The 20,733-nt window shown below is 46.3% G+C and overlaps 1 protein-coding gene across 2 annotated transcripts in view; it reads left to right on the forward strand.

Annotated features, from left to right (window-relative positions):
• The first annotated feature begins 1,505 nt into the window (after nucleotides 1-1,505).
• The window catches only part of SAMD5 (sterile alpha motif domain containing 5), a 56,665-nt gene continuing 37,437 nt past the window's right edge, over nucleotides 1,506-20,733 (forward strand). For both annotated transcript variants that reach the window (XM_047859239.1, XM_047859240.1), the window contains exon 1: nucleotides 1,506-2,185. In XM_047859239.1, coding sequence (XP_047715195.1) covers nucleotides 1,730-2,185 — 456 coding nt within the window. In that variant the 5' untranslated portion in view covers nucleotides 1,506-1,729. The remainder of the gene's footprint in view (nucleotides 2,186-20,733) is intronic.

The following is a 20,733-nucleotide window of genomic DNA, read 5'->3' on the forward strand; positions in this document are numbered from 1 at the left end:
TTTTCTGATTTAGGGAAAGAGGACTCTCCCCTCCCCCACCCCCCAAAGCCAAATGCGCAATTCTGGAAACGACTCTGAAATCATCAGTAGTCTGTCTCCAAGGTCCAGGTTAGCGGATGGCACTCCCCACCGGGACTCCTCCGGGAACAGCGCCCAGTTTCGGTCCTCAAATATCTCAGGCGCGAAGTTGAATCGCCCTTCTGCGAAAAGAGAGGAGACCTGCCCCATCGAGTACCTCGACCAAAATTCTCTTATCCCAAAGAAGATATCAGATAATTCAGGAAATGTAGTCGAGGCACTCGCTCTGTTCCACCTGCCGCTCGGGTCCCCACCCCCAGGCGTTTGCCCAGGCATTTGGGAAAAAAGGGGAAACTCGGCTGATTCTCTTCCCTGGAGAGAAAGTGCGGCGCGCCAAGGTGTCCCAGCGTCTCCTCTAAAGCCGGCTGGGTGGCGGTGTATCCGTGTCCTCGCGATCCCGGGCGGGAGGTGTGAGCTCTGCTCCCTGGGCTCCAGGACAGGTCGCCGGAAGCGTCCCTGGGGACAGAGCCACCCGGGAGATTCGGGCGGAATGCATGGTGGGCGGACCGGACTGAAAGCACACTGGAGACGAGGATGAAAGAACCTGGCAGAAAGTAGGGGGGGGGGGGGGCGGGTGGAACGCGCCGGCCCAGGGGAAAGGTCCGACCCATCCCAAACTTTCGCAGACTCGGGGGCTTCGGAGGGGAGAGCCAGGCAGGAGCGCCAGCTTTTTCCGCCGCCCCGCGCGCCCCGCCGCAGCGAGGAGGGGCGGCACGCAGCGCCGGCTGGACTCGGGCGGTCCCCTCGTCGCGCCCACCCGCCGGGCTAAAGCGCCGCGGCTCGGGGCTCTGGGCGGGCGTCCACGGAAGAAGCCAGACCGCCTGGCTCCGGCCTGCGCGCCGGCTCCGAGGAAGGGGAGCTAACTCGGATTGGGCAAGGAGGAGGGCAACTTGGCCTCACGGCCTCGCCCGGCCGGGTCAGGCAGCGGGACGTGCCCTTGGGCTGCCCGCGGGCGCGCCGGCCGAAGTCGGGGCGGCTCGCGACCAAGTGAGATTTCCACGAGCTAGAGAAATCGGATTAAAAAGAAATGCACAGAACGATCCCAGGCAGCCGCGGGAGCCGGGCAGCCTAGAAGCCGCCCGCTGCGCGCCGGGAGGACGGCGGTGACCCGCACTCGCGAAGACGAGGCGCTCCAGGGCGGCCGCGGGGCTGCGCGGAGGAGCCGCCTCCCCAGCGTGGGGCGCGCGTTCAGACGCCGCCACCGGCCGCCGGAAGGCGAGATGCAGCGCGCGGCTCCCGGCCGGTCCCCGCGGAGCAAACTCCGGGGCGGCACCGCGCGCCGCTGACCCGGCGCGAGTCCGAGGGCTGTGCCGGCCCCGCCCGCCTCCGCCCCCTCCCGCGCCCGCCGCGCGCCCCTCCCCGCGGCGGCGGCGCATCCAGGGGCGGCGCGGAGCGGAGCGGCTCGCACAGCCGCCAGTGCCTGCGAGCTCCAGGCTGCTTGGGGAATTCACTTTGCCGCTTTTACGCTTCTCCCTCTTCGGGATTCTTCTGCTGGCTTTCTGGCTCCGGCCCTCTCCTTTCCTTTACACGGAGAACTTCGCGGCGGTTTCTCTTTCCCCTTGGAGGAGAGGATTAAAAGTTCCAAGAACTGGTGCCGCCCGTGCCGCTCGGGCGCTGGGACGGTGCTTGCCGGCGGGGTTCCAGTCCCACCATGTGCACCAACATAGTTTACGAGTGGCTGAAAGCGCTGCAGCTCCCGCAGTACGCGGAGTCCTTCGTGGATAACGGCTACGATGACCTGGAGGTGTGCAAACAGATCGGGGACCCGGACCTGGACGCCATCGGGGTGCTGGCGCCCGCGCACCGCCGCCGCATCCTGGAGGCCGTGCGCCGGCTGCGGGAGCAGGATGCCGCCGCCGCCGGCCTCTACTTCACGCTGGAGCCGCAGCCGCCGCCCGTGCCGCCCGCGGTGACCGTCCCCACCGGCCGCCGGGGGGAGCCGTGTGGCGGCCCGGCCTCGGGCACCCGCGGGGACCCCCGCAGCCAGACGACCGCCCCCCGCAGCAGGGAGCTGGTGAGCTACCCCAAGCTGAAGCTGAAGATCATGATCAGGGATAAGCTCGTCCGCGACGGCATCCACCTGAGCAAGCCCCCGTACTCCCGCAAGGTAAGGAGGCGCCGCCCGGACCGCGCGGGGCGCGCGGCGGGAGGGGACACGGCCCAGCGGCGGCAGCGCATGCCAGGGGACGACGGGGAGGCCAAGGATGCTTTGGGTAGTTGGGATGCTCTGGTCTGTTCTTTCCGTATTCGCTCTTGGGTCCTTCCTTCCCGGTGTCACCCGCGGTTGTAAGGCAAGATCCCGCACCCAGGTGTCAGTTCTAAACGAGGACTAAGTCTCCGCTTAGGTCTGGGGCTCACCTGCCAGGAACCGGAATGAGCGGCGCTTCTCCAGGAGCGAAGGGCAAGTCCAGACACCCTCTGTGGTAGTGTTTAAGTCTGGCAGGTACCGGAACGGTGGCTAATACCTACCTTGGTGTCGTTTTTTGTTTTTTTTTTTTTCTCATCCTTTTCCTTTTTGAGAAATTTCCAGAGGGAAATTGACGAACTCTTTAAAGGGTGGGAAGTCAAGCTCTGTGATTCCCAATTCCTTAAAGTCAAATCCCAGCAGTGCTGCACGTTTGTAAAGTGAACCACTGACACGGACCGGGGGCGGGGGGGGGGGGGTGCGGGTAAAACAAATGTGTGGCCACTTGGGATGAGTTCCCTCACCTGGAGTACAGGGAGGTAATCTGTGCTAAAGACACTGAAGATAATGGGGCCGCGGAGGGTGTGCTGCCGGGGTCTGTGCTGGGTCACCGATTTGGTTTACTGTTAATCCAGATGCCACAAAGGAGGAGCCACTCTGAGTTCTAGAAAGTGTTGAGCGGACTCGCGGTTGGGAGGGGAGAGCACAGTCCAAGGAAGTGAGATTTTCAGTGGCCAGTGAGGAATTGGGGGGGGGGGGGAAGGAACTGGGAGGTTTTGGAAACTGCCCTGTGAGGAAGGCTCAAATACAGGTTTGGGCCTTGAATAATGAACAGGAAGTCTTATTTTCACACAGGAGCTCTCCCTCCAGCCGAGTCTGTTCCGTTTAGGTTCCTGAAGCCTTCCAAGTTGAGGGTCTTTGCCTTGAAAGGGAGAAGTAGACAGCACAGGTGATCCTCAAACTTGCTTGGATTTACCCAGGAAAGGGAGGACTTCAGCTGGAAATCCTATAGAGCAGCTCAGGGGGGGGGAATGGTGGTAAAGGAGCTGCAGCTGGGGGGTGAGGGGGGGGGTGGGGGTGGGGGGAATGGCTGTAAACACACCACCCTAACAGGGGAACGCGGATTATCTACATGTTCTGTGCTCATCTTGGTCACTTGCGTTGCGTTATGTTCTTAAGTACAGGTCATAATGTCCAGCTTTCAGGAAGGGCAAGCGAAAACTTGGTAAAAAGTGGATAGACTAGACGGGAATAAAGCGTTTGATATTATCCACATGTTATCTTGCAAGAAAGGCAATTTGGATAACTTGCTTGAGAGTAGACATTCGTCTTATAAAAATATAGAGAGGGCAGGTCCGGAGGACAGTTTGCCTCAAATTAAACCTGTATCCCAGTCACCCGCCCTGTGTTACCGATATAACCGATGTAGGCCCCAAACCGGGGAGTGGAGAGGAAAGCACGCTCTTCCCAGGCAGGTAGAGTTAGTCCTGTCTGGTGTGGATAGAGGGACAGGACCATTAGTCCAAAGGCTCGTTCCCGGAGACAGCAGATCAAAGGAGTTCAAGGTGTCAGACTCTTGTGATTTACATCCCAGGAAGTGAAGTGGGTGTGGGCTGAGACTATGTGAGCAGGTGGGCACATGGTGAGGACATAGGTCAAGGCCTGGCCAGAATGGGATACAGAGACTAAGATGTATCACTGTGCCACTAGCTTATTCTTCGGGAACAGAGCTGAGTACGGGCAAGAGGGCAGAGGAGAGCGTGCGCTGGAGGGAGTGATGTGCAGGAAATATCACATTTGGTCCTGAGACTTAAACATACAGGCATAGATATCAAACTTAGAAGCTGAGAAGGATTCTCGTTCCATTTAGAAGCGGTCGAGAATTCTATGGATGTGAAATGTCTGGGTGCAGACTTTGGACTGAATCCTCCTGCCTAGATCATGGTGTCCATATGGTAGTTCATTTGAGCAAGTGCGATTTAGAGAAGAAGATTTCACCTCGTGTTGCAATACTGTTTACTTTCCGTGTAAATGATGATTTCAGTCAACTTCCATATAAATCCGATAACAATCCTTGATAAAAAAGATAACACCCTATTCACTTTCCGTATACACTTAATTCTGGTTCTTAAACTGATGGAAGAATCAAATGGGGGCAGAAGTGTTTTTGGACCTCCACGGATGCTCCGACTGGGGACCAAAAACATAGAGATGACAAATTGAATTATAAAAAAAAGTTGTGTTGCTGTTCTGTTGTAAGAAAAACACATAATAGGAACTAAGGTGTAATTAACGTTGCATTGAACATACAAGTGAGCCACAGTGCCAAATCACGTTGCTCGTTCTGAATGTGTCACTTATGTGTGCATTGCCTGTAAAGTTTTGGGTTTTACATGATTTAAGAATTGTTTTCTGGCACGGCTTGTGTGTGGGCAGATAGTGCTAGGACTTTTCCTTCAGAATGTGATCCACATTATAATAGCTCCAAGTTCCTTGGCTCGGTCATGGTCAGAGCGTGTAGGTGGTTCATTATGTGCATTTGGGATTCTGCTTATTCAAGCAGGCCTTACATTTCCTTTATAGTCATTTGCATCGTTGATCCCTGTGATTATTTTTTTTGCATTTTGGTAAGAATATTAGGTGGCTTGAAAGTGGGTCATACCATGAATGATCAAGGTAGGGATAGCAAATCTTTAGAGAGGAAAGTAAATTGAGGAGGTTTCCCAAGAATCACTTGAGAGGACGTTAGGATTGTAGGATTTGCCTCAGGAAACAGTTAATGTTGGGGTTAATGTTGGGGGTGCTGTGCATCTTACCAACTGTCGCCACTTTCCCCTCTTCGGTGAGTTAAAATGTAAGTAAAAAGTTAAGTTCCTCTTTGTTTTCCAAAGGCTGTAATTAAAATACAAGTTCAAAGTAAGTTTCCCTTTGGTTTTCCAAAGAAAGTAATTAAAATGTAAGTTCAAAGTAGGTTCCCCTTTGGTTCCCAAAGCAAGTCTGCAGCTTTGGAAAACCAGGAGCTTGCAAAGAACGAACGCTGCTTGAAATAAAAAAGCATTGGATGGGTCCCTTTTCTGTCCTGTACTTAGCTTCTGTGACTGCTGTGAATCCTGCCTCAGTGGAATGGGGTTATGTTTTCACAGGGTAAATATTAGGTCAAGCTTTACACATATTATCTCCATACTCACCTAGCTCCGAGCCCTGTGCCAAGCCTCTAGGCTCCCGGTCCCTGTGCTTGGCAGGACGCAGAAGCCTGCCCTCGAGGAGCTTGGTCTAGCAGGGAAGACATCAAATGGAGTGAACAGTAATGCTAAAGACACGATTGCTTTGGTGGGTAGCACATGATGCCATGGACAGGTGCGTCCAACTTCATTTGCAGGGAGGTGGGTCTGGGCAGGCTTTCCAGAACTGACATTGGGTCAGAGAGCTGAAGGTTGGGAAGGGTTTGGCTTGAAGGTTTGCTATGAGCAAGGATCCTAAGGGAAGAGTGTTCTAGAGAGGGAGAACAGTATGTGCAAAGGCCAGAAAGGGAGGAGGTTGAGGTATGCAACCTGGCAACAGGAACTTAAGGGAATTCAGTCTGGACGGAGCCCGGAATGCTTGGAGGAAACGGCAAGATACAAGAGACAGACAGTGGCTGGTCCTGGATGGCCTTGAACTCATCTTTAGGAGTTCAGAGTATCTTAAGAGGGGAGCTCTCGATGGATCCTGCCCAGAGGGAGGGTAAACAGTTTAGGTTGTTGTAGGGTCAGGAGAGATTTGCTGGTGGCCTGGACTGGGTAGTGACAGTGGGGGAGGAGCAGTGGAGGGAATTGTGAGGTGGAATGGACGGAACATGGTGGCCGTTTGGCTGACAGGGATGAGAGGGGAGAGGTTGGGAGGACCTGCGGATTTCAGGATTCGGATTCTGATGCTGTTCCCTGACGAGGTAGAGGACCTGACAGAAGAGCAAGTTTGGGAAGGAAGAGGCTGCCTTCAGGTATAAACATACAGAGTGTCTCCAGTGTCTTCACTACCCTAAAAATCCTCTTGAGTTCCAGCTCTTCCTCCTCCCTAAAACCCTGGCAACCCCTGATCTTTTTACTCTTTCCATAGTGTTGTCTTTTCTAGAACATTCCATGGTTGAAAGCACACAGTATGTAATCCTTTCAGATTAGCTTCTTTCACTTAGTAATGTGTGTTTAAGGCCCCTCCATGTCTCCTCGTGGCCTGACAGCTCATTTCTCTTTAGCGCTGAACCATATTCCGTTGAACAGATGTACCACCGACATGGTGAAGTTTGGCAGAGAAGACAGAACCAAGGCTACTGCTAGAGAAGAAGGTAGACTCCGTCATGGGAAGGGTTTTGCGGGTTGCGTTTTTGTTTGTTTGTTTAATTATTTTTAAGGATGAGAACAACTCAAACGTGTCGTGTCGAAGCGTTGGTGGTAGGGAGCCAGAGAAAGGGAGACACCCAGGAGGTCAAAGTCTTGGAGGAGGTGGGAGGGAATCGTGCCCAAAGCGTTGGAAGGAAAAGGTGGATTTGCTTCTAGTAGGAGAGGAGTTCCTCCTCCGTAGTGGGAGGGAGCACAGGAAGGATGGGCAAGGAGACTGGGAACATTGTGGGGGTGACATTGAGAAGTCCTCATTTCTCTGACCGCCTGATGCCAGTGAGGGGGAAGTGGAGGGATTAGAGGTTTAGGGGAGAAGGTTGTGGTCATATACAAGTATTGGGTGTTATGATCTGGTGCTATGGCTATGCTTGAACATGACATAGTATTTATAGGATGTGCGTAACCACACATGTATAGAAGGCACCCTCGTCGTGCATATGTGTGTGGTGCAAGTTGCAGGCTGTGCGTAAGTTTTATCGAGTCCTGTGGAGTTTGGCGGTGCTCTGGACTGTGGTGTGGTAGAGGGGAATGCTATGGGGCTGTAAAGGTATCCTGTTTCCTAGCAGACTTGGAAAAGCAGAAAGCAGGCCGCAGGATAGATAGCAGACGGGGTAGGCTTCTTGACTTTTTCGTTTAAAAAACATCTCCTTTCCAGTTAAAGCTGTGAATTAGGGGCACCTGGGTGGTTAAGCGTCTGACTCGTAGTTTCGGCTCGGGTCGTGATCTCACAGTTTGTGGGTTCAAGCCCCGCATGGGGCTGTGCGCTGACAGTGTGGAGCCTGCTTGGGATTCTCTCTCTGCCCCTCCCCCGGTTGTGTGTGCTCTCTCTCTCTCTCTCTCTCTCTCTCTCTCTCTCTCTCTCTCTCTCTCAAAATAAATAAATAAACTTTAAGAAAAACCTGTGAGTTACTATAACCTTATTTAATAATGCCGTCAGAGTGTTAGGTTTCTTTCATACCTCAGCGTGAATTTAATTATGTAACAAGACGCCTGTGGTAATAGGCCTGTTAATGGATGTTTGGGAGAGATGGCCTGGGATGAGGGACAGGTGGCATGAGGGCTTCTGTGTCTGTGCCAGGGTGAGGATACGGAAGAAATAGAAAGGAAAGACAGAAGTTGGTGAAAATAACTTTAGAGTCCGGCCCTGGGTCCTGGCAGAGCTGAACTGACCATAAATATTCCTCCTGAAGAATTCTTCCACCTTCGTGAAGTTATCAGGGACAGATCGGAAGCTGGCAAAGTTCAGTTTTCCCAGCTCAAGTCGATGTCCTCAAGTATCTGCAGCCTTGGCGAATGAAGATCCATCTAGAAAGAAGGGGCTGGGAGTGAGACGACTTTCCTCATGCTCTTTATAGTTTACTTTCCGGAGAGTTTCCACATACATGGACTCCTAGCCGGCCAGCCAGCCGTCTAGCCGTCCATCTGTCCGTCCATCTACTTAGCAAACATCCCCTCCAGAGTTCCTCAGGTGAAATTTGAAACTGGCCCCCGTCCACGGAGTGCAGAGAGAGACCAGAGAGAGAGGCAGACCAGTCCAGGTTGGTAGGTGGCAGGTCTGATATAAGCAAGGGAACTGACAAGTGAGGCTTGTCATGGGTGCTGTGTGTTGAGTAGCTCTCTGCACCCACCTGCCAGAATCTTAAAAGTTTGTACAGAGGTCATAATGGGGCATGGTCATACATATCATCCAGATGCTCTCAACAGCACATTACTGTCTAAAGGCTGTGTTCTTGAAGTGGTTCCTGGTATGGGAACGTACCAATGGGTATTCATTCCAAAGACAGGGGTGAGTCTGAGGAGCCTCCGCTTGCTGGGGTCCAGCTCTCGGGTCCACTGGTGGTCAGCTTCTCTCGATGACCACCATCCAGCGGCCAGGCCCTAGGATTCTCGCAGTGAACCGGAAAGATATGGTTCCTGCTTACGATTGATGGATGTGTATGTTGGAGGGCCTCACCCAGTGTCTGACATGCAAAAATGACACCTTATAAAAGTTGAATGTAGGATGCGAAGGCTATCTGGCTGTGACATCTGTCACCCTGTTGATCGCCAGGGTTGATGGGGCTGATCTGGCTGGCTAGGCAGGTGTCCCCTTCCTCCCTCACCACTCCATGTGCTTTCCTCCTCAAGGCGACACTGAGTCTAAGAGGATGACCTTCCCAGATAGGGGAGGGCTGCTCCTGGGTCAAGGGTCTATGAATAGCTGCACTGCCCTCCTAGAACCTCCAAACAAGCTCTCAAGGTCCATTTGTGGAACGTCGGGCAGTCAGGCTTCCAAGACTCCAGACACATCCCAGTGAGTCTTTGTGCATGGGGCAGTCTGCCTTTCCAAACAAACAAAACAGTTCAACGTTGTCTCCACAAATGCCAAGAGTTGGTGAATTCTGCACTTAGGTTGGTTTCAAATGTTAAAAAAAAAAAAAAAAAAAAAAAAAAAAGATCAACTTTGGTCAAAACTTGAATGCAGATTATCAGTGAAGAAATTTAAAATCCAATGCTTATTTGTTAAGTATCATCAAAGAAGAGCTGGGAATTAAAATGGCTGGTTGGACAGGTCATTTAAAGAACAGACCTCTGGGGTGCCTGGGTGGCTCAGTCAGTTGAGCACGGACGTTGGCTCAGGTCATGATCTCACAGCTCGTGGGTTCGAGCCCCGTGTCGGGCTCTGCACTGATGGCTCGGAGCCTGGAGCTGCTTCGGAGTCTGTGTCTCCCTCTCTTTCTCTCTGCCCTTCCCCTGCTTGTGCTTTCTCTCTCTTTCTCTCTCTCTCTCTCTCTCTTTCTCAAAAATAAGTAAACATTCCAAAAAAAAGTAAGAAGAATTTATAAAAAGCAGACCTGCAAAGCAGGGTCAGGACCAGGGTACAAAATTTAAGAAGGTGCTCATCCTTGGGGATGTGCAGTCTAGACCCTGCCAGCGGGCTGGCCGCCATTAACGGGGGAAGTCAGTCGTCATGGAAGCTCAGGTATCGATGGGCATGTCGGCCGCCCTCCAGTCACCTGCAAAGCCGTCACTTGCTCTTCCCACGCTTCAAACCTGTCCCGAGCACCTACCCTGGACTGGCCTGCGTTCTGTGCATGATGGCAGCTGGTGGAGCTCATCCAGATGGGAGAGAGCTCTGTGCATCCTCGTCGGTCCTCGCCGCTCACACCGGGCTGCGGTGGGTGAGACCACCGGCTCAGAACCAGACCGTCCAGTCCAGGCCCCAGCTGTGCTCCGTGCGGGGTCATCTCGGCCCCCCTGCGAAAAGTGGACAACACCAGTGACTAGGTCACAAGGTTCTTACGGAGGTGAGATGCGCCAAGAACTTAGGAGGCTATAATTTGTATCCGTTTCCTGGGGCTGCCGTCGTAAAGTACCACAGACGGGGTCCATAAAACAACAGACATTTATTCTCTCATGGTTCTGGGGGCTGTAGGTCCCAGTTTAACGTGTCCGTGGGGTCTTGCTCCAAAATCCTAAGGGTCTGCACTGTGGTTTACCTACAGGGGCCGCCCAAGTCTCTGGAGGGCATCCCTGTATGTGCCACCTGTCACGTCGGGCGCCGTTGGGTCTGCTGGAGCGCGTGGCCCAGGTGGCAGCGCCGCCCATGCAGAACCTTCTCTTGCTCTGGGCCGAACTCAGAACGAGCAGCTTGGTGAAAGGGCTGGGGCGGCATTTCCCAGTGAGGGAGAGGTTGCCTCTGAAGCCCCAAGGGGCCCATTTAGGCGCCGTGCCTCCCTTCTGGTTTTAGGAGGGGCCCAATGGCATAACTTCTCCTCCCTTATGAAAGGATGTCTCAAGATGCCCCGCACTCCAGGGCCCCTGAACACTTCACGGGAAGGCCCCTCAGTGCGTGTCAGATTTCTCACCTTCTGACGTGCAAATTTCGTACCACGAAGTCTAGGGGAGTTGCGACTCCTTGTCCGCTAGTTCCAGGCGGCACGGCATCATCAGCGGGAGGGACGTGTGATCGAGAACCCCGTGAACTAAATGACGACAGAGGCGCTGGAGAGTTGCTATGGCCCCTGGGGGGTAGGTCACTGAAGGTCTGCTGCTGGCCTTGCCTGGTGGATTTTCTGGGCATTGAGAAAATTGCGTTTGCCAGATGAGGAACCTTTGTTCAGGTTAAGTGCCCCCCTATTGCAGTCCCTGTTCCGCCACACATACCTCATCTTGCTCAGATGCTGCAGCCTCCGTCATAGTGGCCTTCTGTCCGCTTTGTACAGAAAATCCCATTGGCTCAGGTCCCCTTCCTGATTATCGGGGTGTTTGGTAATTAATGAGTGGCAGATTATTACTACAACCGATGTCCGTTCATTTCTTGCCTGAAGATACAATAATGAAAATGATTTTTAAAAATATCAACATTTCAGGGGTGCCTGGGTGGCTCAGTTGGTTAAGCGTCCCACTCTTGATTTCGGCTCAGGTCACAATCTCATCGTTCGTAAGGTTGAGCCCCATGTCGAGCTCTGTGCTGACAGTGCGGAGCCTGCCTGGGATTCTCTCTGCCTCTCTTGGAGCACACCGCCCCCCCCCCCCCCGCAGTAAATACACATTAAAAAAATAAAAGTGTAAACATTTCAGAATTTAGACATTCAAAATTAGATCGTAATCTTTAAAACAGTCGCTTGATGCATCACAGCATTTCCATTACTCAAAACATTTCTGAAGGTCTGGCGTCTGCAGAACACTCTAGAACATCTTCAGTGGCGACAAGCCTTCGTTCTTCTAAGGTGGATCCGGTTTGGGGTAAATACCTCGAATGATTTGGAATCAAATCTGACAATTAGGAGTAATGACATTCGATACAAATAGGAAATGGAAGACGGCATCTGACAACAGATGGAGTATTTTTTTTTCTTGGTATGACTTGTAAAGTAGTTTTACATTTTATGATATAATCCTTTTCCTACTTTTGCATCCTTAAAAATATGCTTTTATGGTGTACCCACGTCCTAAAGATGGAAACCCTTCGACAAAGCTGTGTAAAATACCAATGTCCATTCCCTGCGTATCTGCGAAGAGTAAGGCACTAGTCATGGGCTCCGCGAGGAGATAATTAGTGCCCAGTGCTTGTGGCCCTAAAGGGGAGGAGTTTGGTAACTCCGTAGATATTAGTCAGCCTCAGCACTCGATGGGCTAACCGGGGTGTGGGTAGTCTCCTGGGGGTGTGTGTGGCTTTTCCTTTGCCCATCCTGCTGCTCTTAGAAAGCTCTGCTCTCTGGCTGCTTTCACCAGGGTTGCGGAAGTCAGAGTTCTCATTTTTCCCTCTCACTGTTGAGTGCAGAGCAGATGCTAAGGGCAGGCACGCCAGTGTCATGAATGTCATGACATGAACTCACTGGAAGTGTGTTCTGAAGTGAATGTTCTTAAAGGAAGGTGGGTCAGATGCCACGGGCTTGACCAGGGCTGGTCCTCGAAACATACAAGGGTGCCCTGAGATATTTGGAGAAACAGTGCCCATAGCGAGGGAAAGTTCACCAGGAACCAAGATGGTCATGGCCTCTCAACGTCACAGCCTGTGCAGAGCTAGATGGCGTGGAGTCCTTGGCTTATTCTCGCTGCCACCCAAGCTTGAGTTGATAGGTTTTTAACAGCTATATTCTAAGTTTTATGAAAAAATGTTATTTCATATCAACTGCTGATTTGGACTTGAGAGGCCTGGGAGGGATCGGAAGGGAATTCTCGTTTTCAGTCAATATAAAAACTATTAAGGGTAAATAACTGTGGATCGTGCCAAGAGACATTAAGGATACAATCTGTCTTACATAGAGATTAAGTGACATCTAATAGTTTAAAGAGATTTCATTACTGCTTCTAATCGAAATAAATGGTCCGATGAGCTCTAAAAACCTTACTCTTAGGTTTCCATAAGGTTATAAATACAAACAGAATAAGACCTACTTTATTTGGAACACGTTCAAAACATAAGGAAAAGAATTGGTATGTATTTTTTGTTTACCCAAATCAGAAGGAACAGCTGTTCCAAATTTTAAGGTGTTTTCCCTAGAATCTGTCATAACTTTTATAATAAGACTGGAGGTATGTCTACTGTATTTAACCCCCAGGGTGTATAATTTTTTAACACCCCACTTCTGTTTGACAAAATTATCTTAAGTAATAGTCATGGGATAGTATATAGTAATGATTTTCCTGATTTCTTCTTTAGTTTTAAAGCAATTAACAATTAAAATAAGGAATAGATTTTAATTTTAAGATATTCAAACTTGGGGTGCCCAGGTGGCTCAGTCGGTATAGCATCCAACTCTTGATTTTGACTCAGGTATTGATCTCGTGTTTCGTGAGTTTAAATAAACTTAAAAACAAAACAAAACAAAACAAAGTGTTCAAACTTAACAAACGTTTTATCTATGAAATAAAACTTGCACTTAACCAGACTGAAGTATTATGCTTTGCAATTTGTGCTGTCTCACTGTTTTGAATTTTCTTTTTAAAAAACAGTGTTTTTTAATGTTGGTTTATTTCTGAGACGGAGACAGAGCACGAGTGGGGGAGGGGCAGAGAGAGAGAGGGAGACACAGAATCCGAAACAGGCTCCAGGCTCTGAGCTGTCAGCACGGAGTCCGATGTGGGGCTCGAACTCACAAGCCGTGAGATCGTGACTTAAGCCAAAGTCGGTCGCCCAACCGACTGAGCCACCCAGGCGCCCCTGTTTTGACTTTTCAACACAAAAACTCTAAGTGGTCACATAAGACAAATAGAACTGAAACAATTTAAGTTGTTTTTGTTATTTTTTATTTTGTTTTTATAAATCATGGTTCCTATCACTTTATTTCAAATATCCTGTTTAATTTAGGAATATATAATAGTAGCATAAGAGACACGTGTCACCAACCCACAGACTTGTACTTATTCTAGAAAAGGACTCTTGTGAACCAAGTCTGTGGGTTGGTGCCAGCTGTATCACCGGGAGTTCTCGGAGTTAACTGTCATGTAGAACACGGTGCTCATTTAAAGGACAGGTCATAAAAAGATGCTAATTGGAAGTGAATACACATACCATTAAAACTGAACAGTAAGTAATTGCAGCAGCTACAGTAAGTAATTTAGACCAAAGACTTTTTCAGGGAGAAGTGTTAGACCACTAACATTGTTTAGAATTGTCTGTAGGGCATGTTTATAATTAAAAGGTTTATTTAGTTTTTAGGTACCTTTTTATTGCCTACAACTGAGGTGAACCCTTTCCTCTGACCTGCCTGGGAGACATTAAACAATGTGATCATTTTAGTTTAAGAGAAGCTGTTTCTTCTGTAAAGTGGTGCTGGCACCTCTCACCGGGTTATAGTGTGAATGAAATGGGATAATATTTACGAAGTTGTTTTTTAAGTTCTAGGAGGACTTTACAGATTTAAGGTGTGCTTATAGATAGTGGATAAGTCATTATGTTTATCATAACATTTTGAAAGCATTTCTGATTGAAAATTAATCATCCTGAACCAAGAAAATTTGGAGAACACTGAAGCAGATCAGGACGAAATTTAAAACAGTCTACATTGCAATTTCTAGTGATACAGTGTATCTCTTTAAAAGTCATTTATATATAAGAATATTTGTTTTGTACATGTGCACAAATTTCGTGTTACACTGTTAATGGATAAGGGTCAGGCTGTTCCTGTATCTCAGATATCATTTGAAAAATGATTTTTATACTAAGTAGTCTGAGTTTAATACCATAATTTATAATCATTTCTTATTGGGTTGAAACCTTACCCATATTATTATTGATTGTTACAACTTTTTGTCTTTGAAGATGGCATGTTTGAGAAAGAGTATTTCGTTGTTCTTTGAGTTAGATTTCTTAGATTATCAGTTTACATAATTTCGTATTTATGGCTTTTAATATTTATAATTATGTACTGCCTGTTCATGGTGCTTGCCTATTTTTTAATTCCCCTGTGGTCTCAGACTACTCCCAGTCGCTTTGCAAGAACTTTTTATATATAAAGGAAAACAATCATTATTGCATAGTGGTTTATAGAGCTATTTCCCAGAATGGTGGTGTACCTTAGAATTTTATGTTTTTTTTTTTTCCGTATGCCCCCAAAATTAAAACTCTTATGTATTCTAATTTGCCAATAATTTTAGTATTTTTTTTCAGACTGGTGGAATATAGAAGGTACAAACTCAGATATAATTGAATTTGAATTATTTTTTTTTTTTACCATTTACTTCAACAAGTCATTTAATCTTTCTAAATCTGAGTTGTCTCATCTATAAAATAGGTATAATATTATCTACTTCTTAACCTTATGATTATGAAGCTATTCTCTGTATGAAGACCTTAAATAGTTAGTTTATATCCTTACCATTCTATTGAAACTTAAGTATTCTTTTCATAATTTCAAAAAGCTCTTTAAATCATAGCAACATGTATAATATTTTTGCCTGCTATAACCATTGAGAATATTTTGCTGAATTGATCATTTGCTTTTTAGGTTTTCCTTTTTTTTTTTTTTTAGTAGAGAATATATATATAGTTAATCTCTATCTTTGTGATCACTTTTACCCTTATAAACCCCTTCTCAAGTCCAAAATAAGTTCATATTTACTTACATCTCCCATTATTCCTTTTGTTTGTTCATTTAATTTCTACATTTCACTCTCTCATCCATCTGAAGTTTATTTTGGTGCATGATACAAGGTATAAATATGATAAGGTAAAGCTCTGATGTTATATGTAATCATACATACATGACAATTTTATCGTGCACCTTATAGGAATTCTAGCTTTCATTCCTGTGTTCTTGTCTTGTTCCAAATTTTAATGGAAATGCTGCAGACATTTTGCAATTATTCTGCCACTAGTTCTCATTGTAAGATTCTCCTCATAATGTTAAAAATTATTTTCATTTTTCTAATTTGTGGGAATTTTTATTGGCAGTGGATATTTGATTCTATTAAATATATTTTCAACAATTTAATCTTTTTTTTTTTCAACGTTTATTTATTTTTGGGACAGAGAGAGACAGAGCATGAATGGGGGAGGGGCAGAGAGAGAGGGAGACACAGCATCAGAAACAGGCTCCAGGCTCCGAGCCATCAGCCCAGAGCCCGACGCGGGGCTCGAACTCACGGACCGCGAGATCGTGACCTGCTTGAAGTCGGACGCTCAACCGACTGTGCCACCCAGGCGCCCCTATTTTCAACAATTTAAAAATAATCAACAGTGCTTTTCTTACTGGGCTTAATGTTGTGATGCAGTATTACGTTAATAGATTTTAAATATTAAACCATCCTTACATCATTGAGGTGAAGTCAATAATGAAGCAATGTCTTCTGAAGCAACCTGAGTTTGGGAGGAGGAATTATGTTCTTACTCCCAGTTTGTGATGACATTTTTTTTTTTACATTGCATATCTTTTCTCTCATGAATAATGCTTGACATTTACCTTCAGTTTGCTAACTCCTTCGACAGTTATCGTCATGACATTATTACAGTTGACTTTGTGCCAATGGCTTTGTGGAAGTCACAGCGGTGAGACATGGGGCTAGGCCCGCAGCCTGTGGCTCAGACGGCAACAGCTGCATAGTTGTGGGTAACTACTTATTTTTCTGGTTTGTGCAGACATTTTGTGTTTGAACCACAGAGCAGAAACTCTGAGGAGGGTAGGGAGTCGGGTTGAACTTGAATCCCTGTTGGTTTTACTGTTTTCCGAGAATTCTCCCTCTTGTCCACCCACTGCACCCCCAACCCTCACAGGGCACCTGCTCTCTTCCTGCCCCCGCCCCCCCCCCCAAGGCCTTTTGGTGGAAAATACAAGGGGCTGCTTGCCAGATGCCGTGTTAAATTGAAAACCCTTATAAAGGAAATTGATGTGGCATTCATTTTAATTTGGGTCTTTGATTTTGCATAGAAACAACAGCCCAATGTGTAACAAAGATACAATTGGAAGACGCAGTAAGAAATATTGTACCGAGTCCTTGATTTACATCTCAACATTTCTTGACTGGTCAAATAGAATGACTTCCTTAAAAGGTCGTTGAGGCAAGAATTAACAACGGAGTCCACGAATGTTATGTTTCTGGGGAAAATACCTCTATCAGATGCTGAATTCGGCGGGGTTTGCAGAAATCAGCTGGGTTTGCAGAGTAGGATGCACCCAGCTCTTCCCAAGCTAGCCATCAATCAGGCAATAAAGATATAACCACTTTCAAGTAACCATGTATCAACACAGAATGGAACACTGCTGTGTTATGAAATGCTCCTCTGGGAAATTCTTGATTGACAAAAGTGGTGCTGCATTAAGCAGGGGCAATATTTTCATGGCCAGAAAGTAATAAAGCTCTAGATAATCTTTATGAAGAGAAAATATTTTACATAAGGAAACGCCACCCAGCCAGAAGACTTGCTTCCTACAGTAGATCCCGTTAAGGTGAAAAGGAGCTCTACCTAAATGTGAAAGGAAAAAAACTGGTAATTTGGTAAGTTGTTAATTGCATCCAACGTTGGTGCTCTAGTCACGGTCATTCATAAGTCATCTGAAGAAAAGGTGGTATATTAGTTGCTATCTGGGATCACCCAGATCCACCGTGTCTCTGGCTTCATTAGGTTTATACAGTAGGAGAAAATTCAAGATAGGTACATTGCATCCATTAGAGATTAGAGTTGTGCCAGAGGGCATGCAAAGTAATTTTACTCCTTTGAGATGTACTTCATTACCCAGAGGTGGTGGGGAGTTGGAGTTAGGTTGGTGGCGTTAACTTTGAGTTTTATTGCGGTGTCATTTTTTAAATCAGAGTTTTTCCTGCCACGTCTTGGCACAGCAATTTGGGCCAGTGTATTTATCTCTGTTAACATGACCCCTCATATGGATATACTTACCTTGAAAATGGTGGTGAACTGAATCCTCTGATCGTTTTCTGATTGCTTATTAAAGCAGTGGGACAGTAATATGCTTCAACTGTTGAGCCATATCAATCTCGCTCTGTGACAGGAAGTATGACATCCTGTGTCACCCCCAATATTGCTATTTGGGGATGCACGTGCTCAATTATATTAAATGTGATTTGTGGGGAAAGAGAGAGAGTGATGTTGTTCTTCTGAAAGCAGGCAAATTGAAAGAGCAAGAGCCCCTAGGGTAATGAACTCAACCCATATTCTAAAAACCTTTCCCCTGTGCTTTGATTTCATTAATTGTGAAAATTCGATTTATTCTTAATCCAACCATATGGCCATTAGTTACGGATATTTTGACTTTACTCTTCACATCTGGAGAGGACTTTTCTTCTTACTTGAACCTCCTCCCTTTTTCTCCCCGTGGAGTTTAGAAAGCTAAAATATCATCTTCCTTCCTACCTAGAATTACTGTTTCAGTCAGACTCGCACAAATTAGGATAAGCTTCTTGCTCTTGGTAACTTTTTCAGATAGAACATAAGGAAACAGTTTTGACGTATGCAGAATAATAATAATATCTGATAACGGTCAATATATATTATTTGTTGAGTGCTTTCCCATATTGTTTCATTCAATCCTCATAACAAGCCTCTGTGGTAATGTTTTTGTCATCTCTGTTTTATAGATGAAGGAAATGAGGCTCAAAGGGTTTACATAACTTGTCCAAAGTCACCCAGTTAGCAAATCTTCTTTGGAAACCAGGTGTATTCACCCCAGAGCCCATGATCATCTTTGCTGTGAAGTTCTGCCTCAAACTCTGCTTTTGGGATTTGGCAGCTGCCTTTCAGTTGGTGAAAAGCAGGTGTGAGGTAGGGACTGGGAATGTCTTGAGATTTTCACGTTTACTTAAAAAAATATAGGGCGCCTGGGTGGCGCAGTTGGTTGGGCGTCCGACTTCAGCCAGGTCACGATCTCGCGGTCCGTGAGTTCGAGCCCCGCGTCGGGCTCTGGGCTGATGGCTCAGAGCCTGGAGCCTGCTTCCGATTCTGTCTCCCTCTCTCTCTGACCCTCCCCCGTTCATGCTCTGTCTGTCTCTGTCTCAAAAATAAATGAACTTAAAAGAAAAAAAATTAAAAAAAATTTTTTTTAAAATATAATAGCATGCTAATTAGTGTAGATTTCAAAGACATTAATGGTACAATGAGTCCATAATTTGTATTTGATTTAAGTCAAAGAGAATTCCTTCATTCTTTCAACACATATTACAAATACTCATCAACAGAAGGAGACAAGAAAGAAAGTCATACGTAAATTAAATTGCACCAATTTGGTGAAAAAAAAAAACCCAGCTCCTGTTCAACTTGAGGATCTAATGTCTTGTCCCATATTCTATCGTCTGACAAAGTGATTAGCAAACATTAACTGTGTTTGAATCCCAACTGTGTCCCAAAGTGCAAACAAATATTGGTTCTCTTTGGTTGAGCCCTTTAGGAACTTTCACCATGATAATGTCTTTGCTAGATCCATACCTTGCAATTTAGTTTATGGTATCTTCTTAAGATCAGAGGCATTCCTTCTTTTAGATAGAGGGGAGAATAATATGGGAACTGGGCGTTTATTTTATTGTACTTTATTTTATTTTTAAATATTTAAAGACTTTTTAAAAAATGTTCTTAATTTATTTTTAGAGAGAGGGAGAGAGGGAGAAGGAGCGTGAGTGGAAGAGGGGCAGAGAGAGGGAGAGAGAGAGAACCTCAAGAAGGCTCCACACCGTCAGTGCAGAGCCCGACGTGGGGCTCAAACTCACGAACCGTTGAGATCATGACCTGAGCTGAAATCAAGAGTTAGATGCTTAACCGAATGAGCCACCCAGACACCCCTGGGAACCAGACATTTTAGCAAATGATTTTTTTCTTAGAATCCTTCTAGAAGTTAATTGGAGTTGCTTTTGTAGCCTCCAGCAGCTTTTAAATATCTGTAATGGCATTTTCGGTGTTTGAGGTAAGATTTGGTAACAGTGGAAAGTCATTTTGGTAAATGAGTTAGGTAGTATGTAGTCCTGTTTTTAGTACCACATCCCAATCAAATAAAAAAAGAAAAGAAAAATGTGATTACAAAGCGATAAGGCTAGTTTTCTTAGAAATGGACACTTCCAAGGGGAAATGGTTCATTAATATCTTGATCATGTATGTGGTTTCTGCTGTTGTAATAATAATAATAATAATAATAATAGTCTCCCAACAAAAATTACTCTTTAAAAAATTTTTTTTAATGTTTATTTATTTTTGAGAGAGTGTGAGTGGGGAGGGATAGAGAGATGGAGACACAGAATCCAAAACAGGCTCCAGGCTCTGGGCTGTTAGCGCAGAGCCTGACATGGGGCTCGAACCCACGAACTGTGAGATCATGACCTGAGCCAAAGTTGGACGCTTAACCCACTGAGCCACCCAGGCGCCCCCCAACGAAAAGCGCTTTTAAAGATACTTTTTTAGCATTCAAGTTTTTATTTGTTTGCTTGAAAGATCTACTTACCCCTTTGTAATAAGTATCCCCTTTAAATGGTCTTATTTTACTATCAAAATTAAGAATAAATATTAGCAATTCAGTGACTAGCAAATATAAATCTGAGGAAACAGGCTCTCTCCTAGACCTTAGTTGGGAAAGGGGGAGTGAACCTGCTCTGAAGAATTAGTTGCCATATTGTACAGTTCAATAAGACTGAGACCCATGCTACATCTATGAACATCATGTGTGTTTAATGGAAATATGTCTAGGATATTTTCAGATCATCTGAGTGTGAACAAAAGAGTCACATCCTGATTAGTGACTTCATTGCGTAGGAAGAGAGGAAAGGGGAGTTTCAAAATAACAAGAAAGTGTTTGGTTATACTATAATTTTCTATGGAACCAACACTTCCTGTAGGATTATCGTTTTACATGATATGGAACTCTATAAATCTCCTTTCATATAGGGTGTAGAAAGCCATAAGAAGACATTGCTCTTTAACTTTGAGAAAAGGATGAATAACCTACATTATGCCCTTTTTCATTCCATTGGAGACCTGAGGTCTAAAGACAACCACATGATCTAAAGGAGAGAAGGGACAGAGCCTTCTGTCTTTGGCAGAGCCCAAGTGAGGGAGGGTTGGCAACCATTAAAGAAAATATGAGGAAAACAACTAAAATTTTTGTGAATTTTTAAAGGCCAAGTATGGGCTGGCATGATAATTTCAAATATTCAGGGACTTTAGACGCACAGAAG

The sequence above is a fragment of the Prionailurus viverrinus genome, chromosome B2, assembly GCF_022837055.1.
Source record: "Prionailurus viverrinus isolate Anna chromosome B2, UM_Priviv_1.0, whole genome shotgun sequence".
In the NCBI taxonomy this organism is placed as follows: Eukaryota; Metazoa; Chordata; class Mammalia; order Carnivora; family Felidae; genus Prionailurus; species Prionailurus viverrinus.